The 24490-nt window shown below is 39.5% G+C and overlaps 2 protein-coding genes across 7 annotated transcripts in view; one reads left to right on the top strand and one right to left on the bottom strand.

Annotated features, from left to right (window-relative positions):
* Positions 1–24490, top strand: part of dguok (deoxyguanosine kinase) — an 89769-nt gene that overhangs the window by 33061 nt on the left and 32218 nt on the right. Inside the window, exon 7 of one of the 2 annotated variants that reach the window (XM_051689934.1) lies at positions 913–973. In XM_051689934.1, coding sequence (XP_051545894.1) covers positions 913–973 — 61 coding nt within the window. Of the gene's footprint in view, positions 1–912; positions 6167–24490 lie in introns of those variants that run through there. The other variant, XM_051689917.1, reaches the window with a different exon arrangement.
* On the bottom strand, positions 41–24490 carry gtf2h3 (general transcription factor IIH, polypeptide 3). 5 transcript variants are annotated; one of them, XM_051689977.1, is made up of 13 exons: positions 24274–24490; positions 23983–24062; positions 21140–21246; positions 20832–20962; positions 20029–20091; positions 19858–19887; positions 19565–19593; positions 19406–19480; positions 19244–19297; positions 7933–8001; positions 7619–7754; positions 427–463; positions 41–323 (listed from the first exon to the last, which is right to left on the bottom strand). In XM_051689977.1, the coding sequence occupies exons 1-13, from the start codon at positions 24281–24283 to the stop codon at positions 254–256; spliced, it is 891 nt and encodes a 296-aa protein (XP_051545937.1). In that variant the 5' UTR covers positions 24284–24490; the 3' UTR covers positions 41–253. The 5 variants fall into 5 exon arrangements, 3 of the variants coding, with proteins under 3 accessions (XP_051545937.1, XP_051545954.1, XP_051545946.1); XM_051689994.1 differs by lacking the exon at positions 7619–7754; XR_007896325.1 differs by lacking the exons at positions 41–323; positions 7619–7754 and adding an exon at positions 19024–19127.

Genomic DNA, 24490 nt, shown 5'->3' with positions numbered 1-24490 from the left:
ATATATTACCTTAAAATTAAACATGCACTGTCCACTGGCCTTGATTTTTTTAAAACAGGTTCTTTTTTTAATATGTAGGCAACATTATCAAAACATACTGTTCAAATAAACATATCAAATTCTTTTTGACCTGTTCCTCCCACTCAAAGCACAAAATATGTGGTAAGATATGCTATTCAACAAAATACTCATGGGGGAACCTTGCATTTACAAACACAGATTTGTGAGGTAACCAGTATGTGGGTAGATTGGGTCAGTTCACAGTTTTAAGTTTCTTCTTCTTTGTTTTAGCCATCTGAGGCAGTGGCATTTTAAAGGCAGTCCTAGAAGTGCACAAAACAGACAATTTGTTAAAAGATTGTCTGAAAGCTGAAAGAATCCATTAATCTGTCAGACACATTTAAAAATGATAATAAAAGTACTTACTCGCATGTTGTGCAGATTGGACTAAAGTTACAGAATACTGGGGGAAAAAGATACAAAATTAAGTCATCAACATGTTATGATAAAATAATTAAAAAAAAGAGAGATATTTTGTTTTTAGCTAATTTAGCTAAAAGTAAAGTTTATACTTAGCTCAGGCTCCTGTTTAAAGGTACTGTATATTTTAAGGCAGTGTTTCCCAACCTTTTTTCTGTCACGGCACACTTTTTACGACTAAAACAATTCTACGGCACACCACTATCTCACATAGGCTAACCATCGTCAATATTTTTCCTTTTCATTAACTTGTCCATGTTTCCTGTCCATCTTAGTAGCGTTTACTTGTAATGTTTGAAATTCAGCTATGCAAAAAAATAAATAAAAAACAACAAGTCACATAGGTAGGCTATGCTGTGTGAGGTCACAGGTGGCTAGAGCACTAAATGGGTAATGAAAAAACAACAAATTTGCTTCTTTTCTAATTTGTAGATTTGTTCTTGCAATGCCACAACAAAATTACAGAGATGCAAACTCATGAGAGGCGAAAAAGGTAAGACAATCACTGGTCCACGACCATTTTTTCTGGGGATATTTCTTTTTAAAAAATAAGCTAAAAGCACCAATTCCAGCTATTTTAGTGATTCAAGTTTACAATAGTACAGATTTAGCTGCAAAATAAAGAGTATTGCTTATGTTTCACAAATTTGTTCAATTTTATTAACTGATTAGTTCAGTGACCCCTTCCGGAAACGTCACTAGGTGGTGACAAATGTGCGTCTTTATGTGGTATGAGTGAGTCAGTGAATCATTTTGAGTCGTGTTTAAGCATTAAAAGAACAAAGCAGATCTATAGTCTTCCTTCAGTCTGAGCATTATTCTTCATCCAAAAAGACAACAATAATAGTCTAATAATAGTGAGTTTCAATAACATCCTTACCTTCTCCTTTATTATAACTTGCATGGTTACAAATCTACTGACTTCAGTATAAGAATTATAAACACAAAGCAGATCTACAGTATCATTTTCCTACAGTAGCCTATTTAAACGGTTGAGCATGGCTTTTATCAGAAAAGACCACAATAATAGACAAATAATAATAATTTTGAGTTTCAATAATGTTCTTTCGTCATTGTAAAGCGCATTTCACGAGTTGAGTCGAGGTGTTAACGCTCCGTTCAACGCCAGCGTCAAGCGCCGCATTGCCCTCCACATGACAAGAGTTGCAGAAAGCGTCACAGAGGGGCAATTTTACGAGTTTGCCACATAAAAAAGCAGAAAGTGTGCACAATAAACATTGAAAACATGTATTTGGAAGAGAGAAAAAAGCTTGCAGTTGCTTTGATAGCAGAAAGTAATAAAAGGACTCGTTTATGTTTAGGTTAAGCGGTTTCTTGGTGAATTTAAATTAGTTCAATAACTGGGGTCTCTGATATTCGTAAACGATAAGGTAATAGTTAATTAAAAGAAATAATGAGACATTCAATGTCTCTTCACAAATTTAGACAGTTTTTGGTGTAACTTTGGTGTAAAGTGGCGTCACTTCATAGACTTCAATGTATTCTGCGTATAAATATCAGTCATTTTTGCACATTAATCATTGCTCTTCACAATCACAAAAATGACTGATTATTGTTTCAAAACGGCGAATTTCTCCGAAAGGTGAGGAGTTTAGATCCCTGAAATTATTTTATTATTTTCATGCATTTATTTATTTTGTGGAATTTTATCATTTTCCACGGCACACCTGACAATCTTTCGCGGCACACTAGTGGTTGGGAAACACTATTTATATACTGTATATCAGTGCATTCAGAAATTATTGAGACCCCTTCATTTTTTTCAAATTTTGTTATGTTGCAGCCTTATGCTAAAATGCTTTAAATAATTTTTTTCACATCAGTCTACACTCCATACCCCATAATGACAAAGCAAAAAACAGATTTTTGATAACTAATTTATTAAAAAGAAAGAACTGAAATATCACATTGACAGAAGTATTCAGACCCTTTGCTATGACACTTGAAATTTAGCTCAGGTGCATCCCATTTCTCTGGATCATCTTTGAGATGTTTCTACACTTTGATTGGGGTCCACCTGTATCTTGATTGGAAGGGCACACACCTGTCTACACTGATCAGCCACAACATTAAAACCACTGACAGGTGAAGTTAATAACATTTATCTCGTTACAATTGCACCTGTCAAGGGGAGGGATATATTAAGCAGTAAGTGAACAGTCAGTTCTTGAATTACATGTGTTGGAAGCAGGAAAAATGGGCAAGCGTAAGGATCTGAGCAACTTTGACAAGGGTTATGGGCGAATAAGGCTCACTGATGCACGTAGGGAGCGAAGGCTAACCCGTCTGGTCCGAACCCACAGAAGAGCTAATGTAGCACAAATTGCTGAAAAACTTAATGCTGGCCATGATAGAAAGGTGTTAAAACACAGTGCATCGCAGCATGCAGAGTGCCCATGCTGACCCCTGTCCACTGCCGAAAGCGCTTACAATGGGCACGTGAGCATCAGAACTGGACCATGGAGCAATGGAAGAAGGTGGCCTGGTCTGATGAATCACATTTTCTTTTAGATCAGTTGGACAGCCGGGTGCTGGTGCATCGTTTACCTGGGGAAGAGGTGGCAGCACGATGCACCATGGGAAAAAGGCAGGCCGGCGGAGGCAGTGTGATGCTCTGGGCAATGTTCTGCTGGGAAACCTTGGGTCCTGGCATTCATGTGGATGTTACTTTGACACGTACCACCTACCAAAAGATTGTTGCAAACCATGTACACCCGTTCATAGCAATGGTATTCCCTGATGGCAGTGGCCTCTTTTAGCAGGATAATGTGCCCTGCCACACTGCAAAAATTGTTCAGGAATGGTTTGATGAACATGACAAAGAGTTCAAGGTGTTGACTTGGCCTCCAAATTCCCCAGATCTCAATCCGATTGTGCATCTATGGGACCAACAAGTCCGATCAATGGAGGCTCCACCTCATAATTTACAGGACTTAAAGGATCTGCTAACATCTTGGTGCAAGATACCATAGGACACCTTCAGAGGTCTTGTGGAGTCCATGTATCGATGGGTTAGAGCTGTTTTGGTGGCACGAGGGGGACCAACATGATATTAGGTAGGTGGTTTTAATGTTGTGGCTGATCTGTGTATATTAGGTCTCACAGCTGAAAATGCATATCAGAGCAAAAACCAAGCCATGAGGTCAAAGGAACAGAGTTAAGAGTCAGGATTGTGTCGAGGCACAGATATGGGGAAGGCTACAAAAATTTTTTGGCTGCATTGAAGGTTCCCAAGAGCACAGTGTCCTCCATAATTCTTAAACAGAAGAAGTTTGGAACAACCAGGACTCTTCCTAGAGTTGGCCACCAAGCCAAACTAAGCAATCAGGGGAGAAGGGCCTTGGTAAGAGAGGTGACCAGGAACACGATGGTCACTTTGGTTGAGCTCCAGAGATCATGTGTTGAGATGGGAGAAACTTGCAGAAGGACAACCATCACTGCAACACTCCACCGATCAGGGCCTTATGGCAGAGTGGCCAGACAGAAGCCTCTACTCAGTGCAAGACACAAAAAAGCAAAGGGCTCTCAGACTGTGAGAAACAAGATTCTCTGGTGGTTGGACTCAAGATGGCGCTGAGTATGGCTGCTGCGTTGTGAGCTCCGACACAACATGGCAGTGTCTTGTTTGTTTTATTCACAATTCTTATGCTTTTTGTCTTGGATGTTGTCTGCCTTATTGTCTACGACAGACAAACACTTTTGGACATTGGTTCAGCAATTTCACACCGTAAACCGGACTGCAAATTCCTCAATGCCGACCCGCTGTTTACAAACACGCCAGCGGAGCCCTTTGTCTGGGCTGCACGGCCGTGGAAATGCAGTAGGAAAAGGGGAAACAGAGCCGGCGTTCTCATCAGAGTAAGACGCCGCGCAAATCGACCCCCGCTACCTTCTACTGGCAAATGTTCTGTCTCTGGATAACAAGCTCTGCGAGCTGAAAGCGCGGATCCCTTTCCAACGAGAGACTGCTGCAATATCTGCCTAACAGAAACTTGGATGTCTGTGGAGATTCCAGATTGAACCCACGGGGTTCTCCGTGCACCGAGCGGATAGAGCGAAAGACCTCTCAGGTAAAAGCAGAGGTGGTGGTGTATGTTTTATGATCAACAAATCCTGGTGTGATCAGAGGAACGTACATTCTATCAAGTCTTTCTGCTCTCCTGATCTGGAATTTCTCATGCTTCTGTGTCGACCATTCTGCCTACCGAGGGAATAGCTTCTTCCCCGAAGCAATCAGACTTTTGAACTCTTGATCTCCCATGATCAAAATACATCAGCACTGCACTTTATTACTCTCACTCTTATATCTCACACCGGACTGTAATAAATTATATTATATTATATATATTCTCTCTTAACAACTTACTATCAACCGACAGCCTGAATGTCAATACAGTACAATACAGCCTACTGTACATTCTATATATACTTTTTTATTTTTATTGAATAATGTGTATTCTATATTGTGCGTATTGTATACTGTACAGTGTATGTTATTATTTGTATATTGTTGTGTGTAATAATGTGTACATTAGACTTTAAATTGTGTTGTGTTAATTTGATGTTATTGTAAATTGGTATATGTCTCATCACTGTCGCGACTGCTATATTGATCGGAACTGCACCCAAGAATTTCACACACCATTGCACTTGTGTATATGGCTGTGTGACAATAAATGTGAAATTTGATTTGGTCTGATAAAACAAAGATTGAACTGTTTGGCCTAAATTCCAAGCATCATGTCTGGAGGATACCAGGCACCGCTCATCACCTGCACAATACCATCCCAATATTGAAGCATGGTGGTGGTAGCATCATGCTGTGGGGGTGTTTTCCAGTGGCAGGGACTTGGGGACTGATCAGGGTTGAAGGAATGCTGAACACAGCAAAACACAAGAGATATCCTTACGGAAAACCTGGTCCAGAGCATTCAGGACCTCAGACTGGGCCGAAGGTTCAACTTCCAATGGGACAATGATCCTAAGCACACAACCAAGACAACGCAAGAGTGGCTTAGGGACAACTCCGTGAATGTCCTTGAATGGCCCAGCCAGAGCCCGGTCTTGGACCCAATCGAACATCTCTGGAGAGACCTGGAAGTGGCTGTCCACCGACGGTCCCCATCCAAACTGACAGAGCTTGAGAGGATCTGCAGAGAAGAATGGCAGAACATCCCCAAATCCAGGTGTGCAAAGCTAGTTGCAACATACCCAAAAAGATCTGAGGCTGTAATTGCTGCCAACAACTAAGTACTGAATTAAGGGTCTGAATACTTATGTCAATGTGATATTTCAGTTTTTCTTTTTAATACACTTTAAAATGTGATCAAAAATCTGTTTTTGTGGCGTGTAGATGCTGATGTGATTTTCTTTTTTAAAAAACATTTCAGCATAAGGTTGCAACAACAAAATGTGTAAAAATGAAGGGGTCTGATACTTCTGAATGCACTTTTTTTATGGTGCAACATCAAATAATAGAGTGAAATAGTCACCAGTTCTTTAAAAAAAGATGTCTAGGTCAATTGTTTACCATTATTTACATCTAGATGTAAATGTGGTCCGCCTACTTGTGTAATTAAAATGTTATCATGACAATAACAGTTGTCAATGGCACAATCCCAATAAGTACAGTGCATCCGGAAAGTATTCACAGCGCTTCACTTTTTCCACATTTTGTTATGTTACAGCCTTATTCCAAAATGGATTCAATTAATTATTTTGCTCAAAATTCTACAAACAATTCCCCATAATGACAACGTGAAAGGAGTTAGTTTTAAATCTTTGCAAATTTATTAAAAATAAAAAACGAAGAAAAAAAATCACATGTACATAAGTATTCACAGCCTTTGTTCAATACTTTGTTGAAGCACCTTTGGCACCAATTACAGCCTCATGTCTTTTTGAATATGATGCTACAAGCTTGGCACACCTATTTTTGGGCAGTTTCTCCCATTCTTCTTTGCAGGACCTCTCAAGCTCCATCAAGTTGGATGGGGAGCGTCGGTGCACAGCCATTTTCAGATCTCTCCAGAGATGTTCAATCGGGTTCAAGTCTGGGCTCTGGCTGGGCCACTCAAGGACATTCACAGAGTTGTCCCGTAGCCACTCCTTTGTTATCTTGGCTGTGTGCTTAGGGTCGTTGTCCTGTTGGAAGATGAACCTTCACCCCAGTCTGAAGTCCAGAGCGCTCTGGAGCAGGTTTTCATCAAGGATGTCTCTGTACATTGCTGTATTCATCTTTCCCTCGATCCTGACTAGTCTCCCAGTTCCTGCCGCTGAAAAACATCCCCACAGCATGATGCTGCCACCACCATGCTTCACTGTAGGGATGGTATTGGCCAGGTGATGAGCGGTGCCTGGTTTCCTCCAGACATGACGCTTGCCATTCAGGCCAACGAGTTCAATCTTTGTTTCATCAGACCAGAGAATTTTGTTTCTCATGGTCTGAGAGTCCTTCAGGTGCCTTTTGGCAAACTCCAGGTGGGCTGTCATGTGCCTTTTACTGAGGAGTGGCTTCCGTCTGGCCACTCTACCATACAGGCCTGATTGGTGGAGTGCTGCAGAGACGGTTGTTCTTCTGGAAGGTTCTCCTTGGTTTGTGCTCTGACATGCACTGTTAACTGTGGGACCTTATATAGACAGGTGTGTGCGCCTTCCAAATCATGTCCAATCAACTGAATTTACCACAGGTGGACTCCAATCAAGTTGTAGAAACATCTCAAGGATGATCAGTGGAAACAGGATGCACCTGAGCTCAATTTTGAGTGTCATGGCAAAGGATGTGAATACTTATGAACGTGATTTCTTTTTTTTTTTTTTTTTTTTTTTTTTTTTAATACATTTGCAAATATTTCAAACAAACTTCTTTCACATTGTCATTATGGGGTATTGTTTGTAGAATTTTGATGAAAATAATGAATTGAATCCATTTTGGAATAAGGCTGTAACATAACAAAATGTGGAAAAAGTGAAGCACTGTGAATACTTTCCGGATGCACTGTTATTTAATAATAAGCAGAAATCAGTAATGTATGAAACAGGCCTATACCCACTAATGAACAATAACATTTGTTTCTTGAAACTGATGACAGACAATAAAGGGTAGATGGAGACATACTTGATAGGCACACTGAACAGACATAGCCTATTTCAATAAGGTTCCGGTGGCAGAAGCAAGCAGCTCTGTAGTCTACATGTACTGGAGGCGGCAATAACAATTGAGAGCGTTGGTCTGCATCTGGTAAGAACACCCACTAACACAACAAGCACGTACAATAAGGGAAAGTGTTTTTTTTTTATTATGTAAAACAGTACTTCGCAAAATAAACATATGATACAATAAACAAGTAGATTACATTTAAACAAAGCATATAAAGAGCTTAATTACACATTCAAATAAAAAGTTCAAAATTGAACAAATAAATATCTCACCAACAAATACTGAGTCAGAGCAATTTTCTGTGGAATTCTAAGATACAAGCCTCCAGTTATGTCACAAGCCTGTTGAAAGGCAACAAAAAACACAAAAGAAAAATAAGATATCTGCAACACGTTGTTTCAAAAATCTAAAAAAAATACAAAAATTTTTTATTATTAATCAGTGCAGTTAAGCTTATTTTGTTGGTAAATAAAAAAACTGAGTAGGAAATTGGTAGTCTTAGCCTCAAATGGCACAGCCACCAAAATGGACATGAAACCTGAAAAAATATGGTAAGAGTTGGCAAAACGTTCTTGGTTCCAATTTGACTGGCCAGTTGATACGCAACTTCCAGGAGTCGGGGTGTGCATTATTTTAGCCGTTCATCAGGAAACAAAGTTTTGTTTACCAGGCTGCCACAATGAGAACCTCAGAGGAAGAACTAATCCCTTTATTTGTCAAAGTTTACAAGGTTCATGGCATCCAATCTTTGAAAGAATTTAAAGAATTTGGTTTGAAGTAGCTAGTAAACAAGATATCCTTGAATATAGAGGTATATTCCGCTTTATATTGCCTTTACATTGTCTGCACTTATAACTTCAAAAAGCAGAGTTCCCACTCCTTTTGTACACTGAGTTTTCAATACTTTTTCAGGCATTTGTGATTACTTGATACAGATTTTAAAAAATCATTTAGATTTGGACCGATTTGCTAATGAATCATTTAGACCAATTTCTGAATCATTTCGACTCATTTATTGAAAAGAACTGACTAAAAATGATTTCCATTACTTTTCCATGCCTGGAAAACACTATTTTAAAATTGTGTTATATTAGGGGGCCTGGGTAGCTCAGCAAGTAAAGACACTGACTACCATACCTGGAGTCGCAAGTTCCAATCCAGGGCGTGCTGAGTGACCAGTCAGGCTTCCTAAGCAACCAATTGGCCCGGTTGCTAGGGTGGGTAGAGTCAAGTTGGGTTAACCTCCTCATGGTCGCTATAATGTGGTTCTTGCTCTCGGTGGGGCGCGTGATGAGTTGTGCGTGGATGAGAATAGCGTGAAGCCTCCACACGTGCTAGGTCTCCGCGGTAACACGCTCAACAAGCCAAGTGATAAGATGTGCAGATTGGCGTTCTCAGACGCGGAGGCAACTGAGATTCGTCCTCCGCCACCCGGATTGAGGCAAGTCACTACGCCACCACAAGGACTTAGAGCGCATTGGGAATTGGGCATTCCAAATTGGGGAGATTTCTAGGTTTTCCATGACCGTAGGAACCTTGTACAAGGATGGAAATTCAGACCTCTAAGTTTACAAAAAATGTCTACTAATTTATTAATTTCTAATTTCCATAATTGGAATTCATAATTTGTAATTGAATGCTAATTTTGCAGAGATCGCAGCTCTATTATTTTTAAATTTCAATGTTATATACTGTGGGTGAGAAACAGTTAAGAATTTAAGTCCTTTGTTTTACTCTAAATCTCCACTTTCACTTTTATATCTGAAAGTCACATGTGGTGCCTGTTTAGTTTCACTTTCACATCTGAAAGTTAAAGTGAAGATTTAGAATAAAAAAGGACTTACAGTTGAAGTCAGAAGTTTACATACACTTAGGTTGAAGTCATTAAAACTAATTTTTTAACTACTCCACATATTTAATATTAGCAAACTATAGTTTTGACAAGTCATTTAGGACATCTACTTTGTGCATGACATACATAATGTTTCCAACAATTGTTTTCAGACAGACAGTTTCACTTTTAATTGACTATATCACAATTCCAGTGGGTCATACACTAAGTTTACATACACTAAGTTAACTGTGCCTTTAAGCAGCTTGGAAAATTCCAGAAAATGATTTAGCCAATTAGCTTCTGATAGGAGGTGTACTGAATTGGAGGTGTACCTGTGGATGTATTTTAAGGCCTACCTTCAAACTCAGTGCCTCTTTGCTTGACATCATGTGAGAATCAAAAGAAATCAGCCAAGACCTCAGAAAAAAAAACTGTGGACCTCAATAGTACAATTATAATTATATACAAAAATAATACAAACAATAGTACGCAAGTATAAACACCATGATACCACGCAGCCATCATACAGCTCAGGAAAGAGACACATTCTGTCTCCTAGAGATGAACGTAGTTTGGTGTGAAAAGTGCAAATCAATAACCAGAACAACAGCAAAGGACTTTGTGAAGATGCTGGAGGAGACAGGTAGATAAGTATCTATATCCACAGTAAAACAAGTCCTATATTGACATAACCTAAAAGGCTGCTCAGCAAGGAAGAAGCCACTGCTCCAAAACCGCCATAAAAAAGCCAGACTACAGTGTGCAAGTGCACATGGGGACAAAGATCTTACTTTTTGGAGAAATGTCATCTGGTCTAATGAAACACAAATTTAACTGTTGGCCATAATGACCATCGTTATGTTTGGAGGAAAAAGGGTGAGGCTTGCAAGCTGAAGAACACCATCCCAACCTTGAAGCATGGGGGTGGTACCATCATGTTGTGGAGGTGCTTTGCTGCAGGAGGGACTGGTGAACTTCACAAAATAGATGGCATCAAGAGGAAGGAAAATTAAGTGGATTAGCCAGGAAGTTACTGCTCGGTCGCAAATGGGTCTTCCAAATGGACAATGACCCCAAGCATACCTCCAAAATTGTGGCAAAATGGCTTAAAGACAACAAAGTCAAGGTATTGAAGTGGCCATTACAAAGCCCTGACCTCAATCCGATAGAAAATTTGTGGGCAGAACTGAAAAAGCATGTGCAAGCAAGTAGGCCTATAAAACTGACTCGGTTACACCAGTTCTGTCTGGAGGAATGGGCCAAAATTCCAGCAACTTTTTGTGAGAAGCTTGTGGAAGGCTACCCAAAATGCTTGACCCATGTTAAACAATTTAAAGGCAATGCTACCAAATACTAACAAAGTGTATGTAAACTTCTTACCCACTTGGAATGTGATGAAAGAAATAAAAGCTGAAATAAATAATTCTCTCTACTATTATTCTGAAATTTCACATTCTTAAAATAAAGTAGCGATCCTAAGACAATGAATGTTTTCTATGATTAAATGTCAGGAATTGTGAAAAACTGAGTTTAAATGTATTTGGTGTATGTAAACTTCTGACTTCAACTGTATATATTGATCTGTTTCTCACCCACACCTATTATATTGCTTCTGAAGAAATGGATTTAAACACTGGAGCCATGTGGATTTCTTTTATGTTTCCTTCATGTGATATTTGGAGCTACAAAGGTGTGGTCACCATTCACTTGCACTGTATGGACCTACAGAGCTGAGATATTTCAGATGTTCTTCTAAATCTTAATTTGTGTTCTGCTGAAAAAATAAAGTCATACACATCTGGGATATTATGAGGGAGAGTAAATGATGAGAGAATTTTCATTTTTGGGTGAACACTCAAGAGTGAACACTCTTGGGGGGGTCACGTGACGCCATGCAAGGAGCAGATGTGTGAGCGACGAGCTCTGCGCACTTTGCAAATTTTTTATTATTTTCATGTTATAATCTGGAGAAATTTGATACACCCAGTTACACATTTGCTCTTTGATGCAAAACATGGCAAAGAAGTCAAAATCCTCGGGCTCTGGAGACATTAAAAGACACTTACGTGTTCAGGATGAAAGCCCCGACAGGCCTGTGGACCGGGGACTCGATTTGGATGGCGTGGCGGGAGAAGGAATCCAGTGTCAGTTGTCTAACATGTCGGTAATGTTGACGAAGACTCTTGCTGACTTGGAGGATCTCGCTGTAATACATCGATCAATTACGGCGATGGAAATAAAATTCTCTGAGCTAGTTACAAGAGTGACTGATGTTGAAAAACGAATCGATTTTCTGGAATCTTCGGAGAGGGAATTAACCACTAATCCGCCCGCAACCAAAGTTGATTTGGAACATCTCCTTGAAAAGCTTGATGATCTTGAGAATAGAAGCCGCAGGAATAACGTTCGAACTGTTGGAATTCCTGAGCATGAGGAGGGCAGAGATATGGTGAAATTCCTAGACGAGTTTTTCCCGAGTCTGCTCGACATAACAGGCCACAAGCTGGAAATCGAGTGAGCTCACAGAGTACCAGCTCACAGATCTTCTGAGGGAGATAGGCCCCGATCAATCCTGGCCAGATTTCTGAGATCATCCGATAAAGATCTTGTGTTGCGCCAGGCGAGGAGCAAAGGGATGCTTTCTTGGAAGAACCATAATATTTTCTTGTTCCCGGACTTTGCGAGTTCGACAAGAGAGAAACGCGATTGGTTCAAGGAATGTAAGAAACTCTTACATCGGCGAAAGATCTCGTTTGCTCTGATGTTTCCAGCCAAACTGAGAATAGAAACGAAGGTCGGTCACAAAGTATTTATATGTCCCAATAAGGCAATGTCTTTTATAGAACAATGGCGGATTAAACCATTGGATGTTTCTCATGTGAGTGGGTCGACTCGCTGTACTTACTCTTGAGGAAGCTGGGTGACATTTTGTTTTTTTTTGCATTGACTCCACCGTGCGGCTGGAGCTTGTTTTGTGAATAACACTTTTCCTTAAAGAAACTTTTGCATTGACGAAAGATTACTTTTGCATTGAAGTTCCCGGACAGATTGAGAACAGACACTACGGATGACCGCAAAATATCTACATGCTTACACAAAGGATGTCTTTTATAAAGTTGATGGATTGTGTAAGTCATGGTATATAGTTTTATGCGGCCTCCGAGTGAATTGACTTTATCACCCAGGGAACCGGGATGCCGGTTTTGTTTCTTTTTGTGTTGGCTCCGCCTAGCGGCTGGAGCTTGTTCTATTGAATAACACTCCTTTGGAACAGCTGTGGATTAATCTGTTTATTCTTCGTGCTTATTCCTCCTGCGGGCTGTAGTTTGTTTTGAGTTTTTTTACGGGACATTGAATGATTATGTCTTCCACTGAACTCATAACAGCCGGCTCTTTGAACATTCGTTTGTCTGTCTGAGGAATCTGAACAGTTTTATATCAGCTGGAATCTGTTTTGTGGATGATCACACCTTTGAGACAGTTCTGTGAATGAATCTACACATTCTTTGTGTTCATTCTTCCTGTTGGCTGGGTTTATTTTACAAAGTATTTTCTGTTATGTAATTTTGCCTCACAAATTTGTGAGGCAAAATTGAGCAGTCCGATGGCAAAGTTGTCGTGGGGGCTCGTGGGCGTTCATGGACCTTTTGAGTTTAAAGGGATTGTCGCCGGTTGGTGCATTCGTGCGCGGGGTTAATGCGCACGTTTTTCTTTTTTCTGTTTGTTTTGTTCGGGGGGAAGTTCGGGGTTTGAATGTTTCACTAATGGGGAATGTGGTGTGTATAATTTTTTTTTTTGACACAGTTTATTTTTTTTATTATATCAATATGTCAGTTGTTAATATGAGTGTACTGTCTCTCTCCACATGGAATGTAAATGGGTTGGGGCACCCCATAAAAAGAAGGAAGGTTATTTCTTTCTTATTCTTAAACGTAAGAAATATGATATAGTGTTTCTTCAAGAAACACATCTTTCCCCGCAGGAAGCTGAAAAATTTGGGAAGATATGGGGTGGAAATATTTTCTTTAGTGCTGGCTCAAGTAAGAGCAAGGGAGTCATTATACTGGTAAATAAACATTTACAATTCAAATGTCTCAAACAGACTAAAGATAAATTAGGGAGAGTCATTATTGTTTTAGCTGAAATTAAAGGGCAAAGGTTGATTTTGGCTAATATTTTCGCACCTAACACTGATGATCAGGGCTTATTTTATAGATCATGTAGGGATGCTGCAAACTGCTGGCACCCCTCATGATATAATATTGGGAGGAGACTTTAATCTTTTGATGGACTCTGTCCTTGATCACAGTGAAGCAAAAGTGTGTAAGCCTCCTAGAGCAACCTTGACACTTCACAGGATGTGTAAAAATCTTGGTCTTACAGATATTTGGAGACTTTTGAACCCATCTGGTAGGGACTATACATTTTTTTCATCAGTCCATAAGATTTATTCTAGAATAGATTTTTTTTTTATATCCAGATTCCTCATTTCATTTGTTGTTGATTGCTCAATTGGAAATATCTTAGTCTCAGTGTTGCCATATACAGAGAAAAAGAAATCATATAGTTGGCGCCTTAATGTGTCCCTTTTGCAAAATCCTGGTTTCCAACAAATGTTAAAGACTGAAATCAATGTTTACAGTGCATCCGGAAAGTATTCACAGCACTGCACTTTTTCCACATTTTGTTATGTTACAGCCTTATTCCAAAATGGATTAAATTCATTATTTTCCTCAAAATTCTACAAACAATACCCCATAATGACAACGTGAAAGAAGTTTGTATGAAATCTTTGCAAAAGTATTAAAAATAAAAAACAAAAAAAATCACATGTACATAAGTATTCACAGCCTTTGCTCAATACTTTGTTGAAGCACCTTTGGCACCAATTACAGCCTCAAGTCTTTTTGAGTATGATGCTACAAGCTTGGCACACCTATTTTTGGGCAGTTTCTCCCATTCTTCTTTGCAGGACCTCTCAAGCTCCATCAGGTTGGATGGGGAGCGTCGGTGCACAGCCATTTTCAGATCTCTCCACAGATGTTCAATCGGGTTCAAGTCTTGGCTCTGGCTGGGCCACTCAAAGACATTCACAGAGTTGTCCCGTAGCCACTCCTTTGTTATCTTGGCTGTGTGCTTAGGGTCGTTGTCCTGTTGGAAGATGAACCTTCACCCCAGTCTGAGGTCCAGAGCGCTCTGGAGCAGGTTTTCATCAAGGATGTCTCTGTACATTGCTGCATTCATCTTTCCCTCGAACCTGACTAGTCTCCCAGTTCCTGCCACTGAAAAACATTCCCACAGCATGATGCTGCCACCACCATGCTTCACTGTAGGGATGGTATTGGCCAGGTGATGAGCGGTGCCTGGTTTCCTCCAGACATGACGCTTGCCATTCAGGCCAAAGAGTTCAATCTTTGTTTAATCAGAGCAGAGAATTTTGTTTCTCATGGTCTGAGAGTCCTCCAGGCGGGCTGTCATGTGCCTTTTACTGAGGAGTGGCTTCCATCTGGCCACTCTACCATACAGGCCTGATTGGTGGAGTGCTGCAGAGATGGTTGCTCTTCTGGAAGGTTCTCCTCTCTCCACTGAGAAACGCTGGAGCTCTGTCAGAGTGACCATCGGGTTCTTGGTCACCTCCCTGACTAAGGCCCTTCTCCCCCGATCGCTCAGTTTGGCCGGGCGGCCAGCTCTAGGAAGAGTCCTGGTGGTTCCAAATTTCTTCCATTCACGGATGGAGGCCACTGTGCTCATTGGGACCTTCAATGCTGCAAAAAATTTTCTGTACCCTTCCCCAGATCCGTGCCTCGATACAATCTTGTCTCGGAGGTCTACAGACAATTCCTTGGACTTCATGGCTTGGTTTGTGCTCTGACATGTACTGTTAACTGTGGGACCTTATATAGACGGGTGTGTGCCTTTCACAATCATGTCCAATCAACTGAATTTATCACAGGTGGACTGCAATCAAGTTGTAGAAACATCTCAAGGATGATCAATGGAAACAGGATGCACCTGAGCTCAATTTTGAATGTCATGGCAAAGGCTGTGAATACTTATGTACATGTGATTTTTGTCGTTTTTTATTTTTAATAAATTTGCAAAGTTTTCAAACAAACTTCTTTCACGTTGTCATTATGGGGTATTGTTTGTAGAATTTTGAGTATAAGGCTGTAACATAAACTGTGGAAAAAGTGAAGCGCTGTGAATACTTTCCAGATGCACTGTATATGGAGACCAACTGGTCCTCAGTATCCTCTGTGGGCGTTGCTTGGGAGGCACTTAAGGCAGTTCTTAGGGGTCGGATCATACAGTATGCCTCATTCACCAAAAAATCCAAAGCACAAGAACTTGTGGAGTTGGAAGGAAATATTAAAAGTGCCAAGGCAGAGCTGAAGCGCCGTATGTCATCTGATGGCCTCAGAGAATTGACTCGATTGAAATATAGGTATAATACTATTTTGTCGCAGAAAGTGGAGTTTTGGTTATTCAAGGCAAGACAGTCATACTTTCAGTTGGGTGACAAAGCAGGGAAGCTTTTGGCTAGATATATAAAGCAGAGAGAGTCTCTTTCTATCATTCCCTCAGTGAAATCTGCTGGTGGTGGAATTTTTACCTCAGCCACTGATAGTAATAATGCGTTTAAAGAATTCTATCTTGATCTTTATAGTTCCATGTCTTCGTCTTCTGATGAAGATGTTAGAAACTTTGTAGAACCATTAGATCTTCCTAAATTGACAATTGAGCAAAAAAACTCTCTTGATTCTGAGATAACCTTGGAGGAGCTTGACGAGGTAATTAAGTCCCTACCTACTGGCAAGGCTCCGGGGCCAGATGGTTTTGCCGCAGAATTTTTTAGATCCTATGCTACAGAACTGGCTCCACTTTTGTTAGAAGTTTATACTGAATCATTAAAGAACGGAAAGCTTCCTCCAACCATGACACAAGCCCAGGTCAGTCTGATTCTTAAAAAGGACAAAGATCCAAGCAAGTGTAAAAGTTACCGTCCAATCTCCCTGATCCAACTAGATGTAAAAATATTGTCAAAAAGTTTGGCTAACCGATTAAGTAAGGTTATGACATCTCTTATACATATAGATCAGGTGGTATTTATTCGGGGCCGTAGCTCTTCTGATAACATTAGGTGTTTCATCAATATTATGTGGTCAGTAGCAAATGATCAATCTCCGGTCGCTGCCATCTCACTTGACAGGCGTTTGATATGGTAGAATGGGATTATCTTTTTAAGATTTTGGAAATATACGGGTTCGGGAGTACATTTATTGGTTGGATTAAGTTACTTTATAGACACCCTGTAACAGCGGTACAAACAAATGGATTAATTTCAGATTATTTTACTCTGGATAGGGGCACTCGGCAGGGCTGCCCTCTTTCCCCTTTATTGTTCTGTCTTGCCCTGGAACCATTAGCAGCGATAAGAAAGGAGGATGATTTTCCAGGGGTGGAAGCGGGAGGTGTGGCGCATAAGCTTCTGCTTTATGCAGATGATATTTTATTATTTGTCTCTGGACCTACTAGATCTATGCCTTGCCTCCACAGAATTATTAATTCCTTTTCCAAGTTCTCAGGATACAAAGTCAATTGGTCTAAATCCGAAGCTTTGGCTTTGACAGCGTACTGTCCAGTAACGGCTTTTCAGCTGGGCGCCTTCCAATGGCCCAAACAGTGCATTAAATATTTGGAGATTTTATTCCCAGCAAATTTGTCTGATTTAGTTAGTGTTAATTTTGACCTTTTAATAAAAAGATATTCGAGCAATGTGAGCAGGCAGGCTTCATTACATTTATCTATGATTGGGAAGGTTAATGTTATCAAAATGAATTGTATTCCAAAATGTAACTACCTGCTTTCCATCTCTCCCTGTAGATGTCCCCCTCTCTTATTTCAAGCAATTTGATAGCATAGCGAAGTCCTTCATTTGGAATGGTAAACGTCCCAGATTGCATTTTAATAAGTTACATAGGCCGATTGACAAAGGTGGGCTAGGCCTACCCAACATTTTGTTTTATTACTATGTGTTCAGTCTCAGACATTTGGCTCATTGGACACTTCCACCTGAGAAAGCCCCTCCCTGGTTTGTTATTGAGCAGGCAGTTCTTGCCCCTCTTTCGCCATTACAAAGCATCTCTATCAAACTAATCAGAAAAGTTAAGTTACACCCCGTTATTTCGCATTTACACTCGGTATGGACTAAAGTGTCCAGATTGTTTAAATTGGACACTTATTTAAATGTTGCGTCGGGTATATGGCAGAACCCAAGATTACATATTGGCAAGTCCCTTTCTGCTGGCCAGAGTGGATTGTGAGGGGGGTTGACACTCGGTGACCTATATGAAAGTGGAGTGTTGAGATCGTTTGAAAACTTGGTCCAACATTTTGGGATCCCCAGACCTCAGTTTTATAGATATTTACAATTGCGCCACCTACTTTGTACTGTTTTTGGGAGTGGCACGCACCCCCCTAGTGCGGCAGATACTCTGGGAGTGGTGATTACTGCTTTTGGAAAAGGTCATGAGGCATCAGTCTATTACTCCCTGCTAATTCAGAGTCTGGGGGACGGAGCTTTAAATTCCCTCAAAAGATTATGGGAGGAAGATTTAAATTTGTTTTTGGAGGAGGGAGTGTGGGCTAGGATTCTTAAAAACGTCAAGTCTGCATCTAGAGATGCAAGGGTGCGCCTTATGCAATTTAAGATTTTACATAGATTTTATTGGACCCCTTCTAAATTCTATAGGCTTGGTCTTAAGGACACACCCACCTGCTGGCGATGCCATTTTGAAGATGGAGACACCACCCATGTTTTTTGAGGTTGTCGTAAGATACAGGAGTTCTGGTTGAGGGTCCAGAATTTTATGGCCGATGTATTGGGTACTCGGATCTCCTTTTGCCCCAGGCTCTGTATTTTGGGTGACAGGGCGGTCATTGATGTAGGAGATAAGTACATGAAGAATTGGATCCTGGCCGGTGTTATGGTGGGCAGACAGGTTATCCTTAGAGGATGGAAGTCAGCTGGAGCCCCCTCGTTTCGTGAGTGGTGCAAGGAGATGGGCAGGCTGGCAGCTTGGGAAGAGTTGTCATACAGAAGGCTAGGCAACATGGATATGTTCATCAGGAGGTGGGGCAGCTATTTGGCCTTTTTGGAGGGCTCTCGGGGAGGGGCAGTGGAGGGACACATGTTGTTTTAATGTATATGTTGTAGCCTTTTTGTTTTTCAACATATACTTTTTTTTAAATGTATTTCTAAATATTTTCTTCTGTTTTATTGTTTGTTTGTGTCTTTGTCAATTGTATTTGACCACTGGGGTATCTGTTTGTGTTGGGTGGTGGGGTAGGGTGGTTAATGTTCGGGAGGAAGGATTGTAAATAATATAATGTGATTCCAAATATTCTGTTTTTTTTAAATATATACATTATATGGAATCAATAAAAACTTTTAATAACAAAAAGAGTGAACACTCTTTAACACTCATCTTTACCAGCCCAAAATAGAAACATTGGCAAATCTACTGGCCTGATTTTGGGGCCTGATCTGTTTGACTGACCAATGGCAAAGATGGAGAGAGTGTTTTCCCCACCGTTCGATGGCTCTAGTGGCACAGAAACTACACGCTTCACCTTTAACAAGCATAACATAACATGTCAGCAATCTAAAAGTTTCCACGGTGCTTACAAATGGACATCATTAAAAAACACAAGTAAACGGTTATAAGTGCCAAGATTAAATAAAATACCTGTTGCAAAAGTCCTGAGTCAGTGTCCAACACACAGGCATCAATCAGGATATTCTTTGGGAATGATGAGAATGGATGTTTGTTCAACGACAGAGCATTCTCTAGATACACATCATTGAAAGAAAATACAGTATAAGATGACAGTTCATTTGTTAACCCCACCTTCTTCTGTGCTGCAAAGATCACATTCATGAAGTTCATGTACTGTAATGTACAGTCCTCAGCTGCTTTTATAACCTGAAATCATTATAAGCAAAAATGTTAAGGCAGCTATCCAATTAAACAGTAATTTTTGCCTGTTACACCCAAAGAAGTACTTACCAAGATCCTTGATTTCACATCCTGCCCAGCTGTAAGTAAAAGACTAAAGGTTCAGTCCATGTCTAAATTGCACTACACAGAAATGCAATACAAACACTAAGACTATTTAAAACAAAATGATAATTAAACCAGAGCTAGGAAAAATGATATCTCATTTGTGCTTTTGCTATGCTGTATAAATCTATCTACATGCCTGTACAAAACATTACACCCAAAAATAACAAATAACAACACATAACACATGTGCTTAGTTTTCATGGGACCAAATTATAGATGAGAACATATGTGTTTACCTTCCACTTCCTTAGAGACTCGATGGATATCTGAGAGTCATAAGTTAATAAAAATTGGAATCTTTGCATATCATATTCTAGTCACAAAACTGCCTTGTGCTTCTAGAGAGAAATAACATGTGGTCTCTTTAGTGACTGATCTGAACTGTATATACGAGGGGTACAGGATACAGCACAGAGCTCTGGAGAGTGATCCGGCCAATAAGGTGTCTGTTTGATTGCTGCTGACCTCTGCTGTTAACAGGAAAGGAAACCATAATTATCCTGTTGTAGTAATACCCACTAAAAAAGTACTCAAAAGTAGCTTCAAATACTAGGCCAGACACATCAAAACAGCCAAAACCAGTAAAGTACAGCACTGATTCTGACATAGGACCAAACATGTCTCACAACTTTGCCAGCCATTAGTTTTTAAAATGGTGACATTTCCACTTTTAAATTAATAAAAGATGATCACTATAATGTTCTTAATGTGAATGTACCATTCCATTTAATTTTGTCTTTCTATTTTATTTAAAAGTATGACATAATATTATAACTCACTATCCCTAAAAACCACTAGTCCACAGAAAATAACTTGATATTTCATAGAGATTAAATATTAAAATTAAGGAAAACATTATTACTGTGATATTCAAAACATGGTTTTGTCAGCACAATCAGCTGTCCACACCATGTGGTGAATTCAGTAGATGGAGCTCACAATCTAACAGTCTCATTTCATTAAAGTTAATGCTACACTTGTCAATATTTAAAAAAATGTTTTCATATTGTTTTTGAATCTGACAGTGTTGACCCATACTGAGTGAATGAAAAACACACATTTTGTGAGAAAAAAATGAATTAGCAGTTTTTTCAGTTCTGTTTTAAAATCATTTACAGACCATTCATTGACGAAACAATGCTATTTAAGATAAATTACTGCTTTAACCTGTATAATAACAATAATCAATAATTAAATATCAAATACTTACTTCTGTCCAAGAGATTTCTGAGCTCTTCTGCTAAGAGATCATTGGCAAATGACAGAAGCTCATATTTGCCATCACCATTAGCAGATAACACCTCCCCAGATTTCCACTTCTTACTGGGATATAAGAAGTGGCTTGAAAGACATAAAAAGATTGTCTAATTTAGTATAGTTACTTTTACCTTCAAACAAATGAACTCATCTGAAGACAATACAGATTATATTATGAGAAAAACAGCAGGCTTCTAGGAGTTTGTCAAATATTCACTGACAAGGACAAGGTCTACAATGAAAGAACAATTACTTCCCTACCTCTCTTGATAGAGGTTTGCAATGATGCCTAATTTGTTGGATCTTGCCATAATCAAGTGGGAATTTGCCAGAACCATCAAAGCATCCAAACATTTTGAGAGGGTGAACTGAAAAAGAAAAACAAAACAAAACAAACAATCTTAGTCTTTCTATAAAGGGGAAAAAAATTCCAAACATTATTAACCTGGCTGACTCCATGACGACGTAGCCAAACTCTGTAATCCCGGTCAATTACAATTTAAACAACTTTCCAAATGAAATGTGATGTCCATGACCAGCTTGACATTATAAAATGAGAGAGAGAGAGAGAGAGAGAGAGAGAGAGAGAGAGAGTGTATTGTGAGGCACTCAGGGATTATAAAAATACAATACGCCACAAAAAGCAACAACATCTAAACCACACTCTTAATGAAATTGAAGACTCAATTAATAATAATCAGCTCTGGGAAAAATGGAACAGTCTGAATAAACAACACAGCCAGGACATAGCCATACAAAATGGAGAATTATGGAAAGGATATTTTAAAAACATATTCAAAGAAATTTCTCCAGAAAATCTCACACCTGACCAGAAAAACATGAAAAAATAAGCTGAGTCAATTGGAATCTACAATAAAAAAATAACCAAAACCTTTTAGACTATCAGATTAGCAGAGAAGAATTGACAGATGCAGTTAAGACACTAAAACACAGAAAGGCATGTGGTTTAGACAACATTAGAACAGAAATGCTGAAGCACAGCCCTGCAGTAATGCAGGATGCCTTGTTAAAACGGTTCAATCTGGTTCTGCAAACTAGCTATTTTCCTGATACCTGAAGAATGGGCTTAATACACCCATTATATAAGAGTGGAGACAAATTCGACCCCAATAACTACCAACGCATTTGTGTGAACAGTAATTTGGGGAAGACTTTCTGTTGTATCCTGAATGCCCAGATACAGGCCTTCCTTACCAAGCACAATGTCTTGAGTAAGAGTCAGATTGGATTCTTACCAAGCCACCGAACCACCGACCAAATTCACACGCTACACACGATAGTCAACCAGCACAAAGGCAAAATGTATGCATGTTTTGTTGATTTAAAAAAACCATTTGATTCCATTTGGCGTGATGGTCTATATTATAAAATTCTACAATCCGGCATTGGGGGTAAAATGTATTATCAAATCTATGTATTCGGACAACAGGTGCAGAGTTAAAATTGGCAATAAAAGAACAGAATTCTTCACTCAAGGGCATGGAGTGAGACAGGGCTGCAGTTTGAGTCCAACTTTGTTAAACTTTTACATTAATGAGTTAGCAGTGCTACTGGAACAATCTGCAACACCCAGTCTTACTCTAAATAATTCTGAAGTTAAATTTCTTCTCTATGCAGATGATCTGGTGCTGCTGTCAGCTACTGCACAAGGGCTACAGCAGCACCTGGACCTGCTGGTGAACTGGGCCCTGACAGTAAATTTGAAAAAAAAACTAAAATTATGATCTTCCAGGAAAAAGCCAGATTACAGGAAACCAGATACACATTCACTCTGGGATACACTGCAATAGAACACACCCTACACTATGACTACCTCAGTCTAAAAAACAGTGCTTCAGGGGGTTTTAGTCTGGCAGTGAATGCACTAAAAGAGAAAGCTAGAAGAGCATTCTATGCTATTAAGGGCAGATTTATCCAAATGGATATTCCTGTAACAATTTGGTGTAAAATCTTTGATAGTATTATTATGCCTATTGCTCTGTACGGATGTGAGGTTTGGGGTCCACTCTGTATGGCAGATTACCCTAGATGGGACAAACACCCCATAGAATCCCTGCAAACATTCTAAGAGTTCAGAGAAGAACACCTACTATTGCATGCTGGGCCGAACTAGGTAGATACCCTCTAATTATACATATTGAAAAACGATCCCTCACATTTTGGACACACCTAAATTCAAGTTCCCCTAACACACTGCAACATGAAGCCCTTAAAACCCAAGAGTTGAAGCCTAAAACCAGTCCCCTTTGTCAGCTGGCTCTGAAACTCACAAACCCACTAACAACAGTTTCAGACCAGCACTGCTGAACAAAACCAAATCAGAATAAACCAAATCATAAAAGAAAGCAAAAATTCATATTTGGACCACTGGGAAAATGAAAGTAAAAACCAAAGCAAATTGAAATGTTATCGGGCCCTAATCAGAAAGTATAATCTGGCAGAATATCTCTCCAAAACAGAGACACTACAGACTCAGCAATCAGTCTGGCTATAGAAAAAGGGAGACACAGTCTAACATGGCTTCCAAAAGAAGAACGAGTGCTCACTGTGACACTTGTGAGGTCGAGACAGAGACACACTTTCTCCTTCACTGTGAGAAATGTACAGAGGTATGAGAGAAATACTTTGACAATTTCTTAAACCTCATACCACAGTTTTCCAGTTCAGCAGAAACAGACCAAATGCAGGTGTTACTGGGGGAGGACAATCATGCATCAGCTGCAGCAAAATTCATTTTTGAAGTGCACACCCTCAGAAACCAATTACTGCCTTAATGTACTTCGGTCACAGTATTTTTTTAATGTTCATAATGTCTTGTAAATGCTTATTTTATTTTATATTGTATAGTGTATACTGTTATTATAGTTTTTATTTTATTAATTACCTGGCACCTTATTTTAATTCTATTTTTATTGTTATTTGTTACAGTTTTATTATTACTATTTGTCTTGTCATTATGTTTTGTGTATTAATGCTTTGGCAATTTTGTATGTAACCACAATCATCCTAATAAAGTACTTTAAATTGAAATGAGAGAGAGAGAGAGAGAGAGAGAGAGAGAGAGTGAGTGAGTGAGTGAGTACCTTAGGATCCCTTTGTGTTTGCTGGCCCCACCAAATAGGGTTGACATCTATCACCATGACCAGAACGTTAATTTCGTCTTCTGCAAACATGAGCAGTCGTTATTATTAAATGTGTGTCATTATGTTTAATGCGTTTATTTTAGGGCAGACAGTGATTTATTTGCTCTCAGTGTTTACACTGCAATTTTTATACTTTTCCACATATAGATGCAAAGTAAATTATATTTTTGACAAGTTTAAAACACTTTTACATGGTTTAAATATAAAACATGGTTTATTAGATTTGCAAACCTGATGCCATTGTTGAGATACCAGTATCGCGATTTAACGGTATTACGTTGCTATTTATTACGCCTTGTTAAAAGATATATCGTAAGAGTCATGCCGAGTTTACACGAATGTACCAATGAACTGAACAATTCATAGCAATCTCTGCAAGTCTGTAGTCGGTATGTTTACAACACTGTAAAAGACTTGCGCAGTTACAGCACTGCAAACGTCGCGCAGT

The sequence above is a fragment of the Myxocyprinus asiaticus genome, chromosome 4 (genome assembly GCF_019703515.2).
Source record: "Myxocyprinus asiaticus isolate MX2 ecotype Aquarium Trade chromosome 4, UBuf_Myxa_2, whole genome shotgun sequence".
Classification (NCBI taxonomy): domain Eukaryota; kingdom Metazoa; phylum Chordata; class Actinopteri; order Cypriniformes; family Catostomidae; genus Myxocyprinus; species Myxocyprinus asiaticus.
This window is presented reverse-complemented; position numbering and strand designations above follow the sequence as displayed.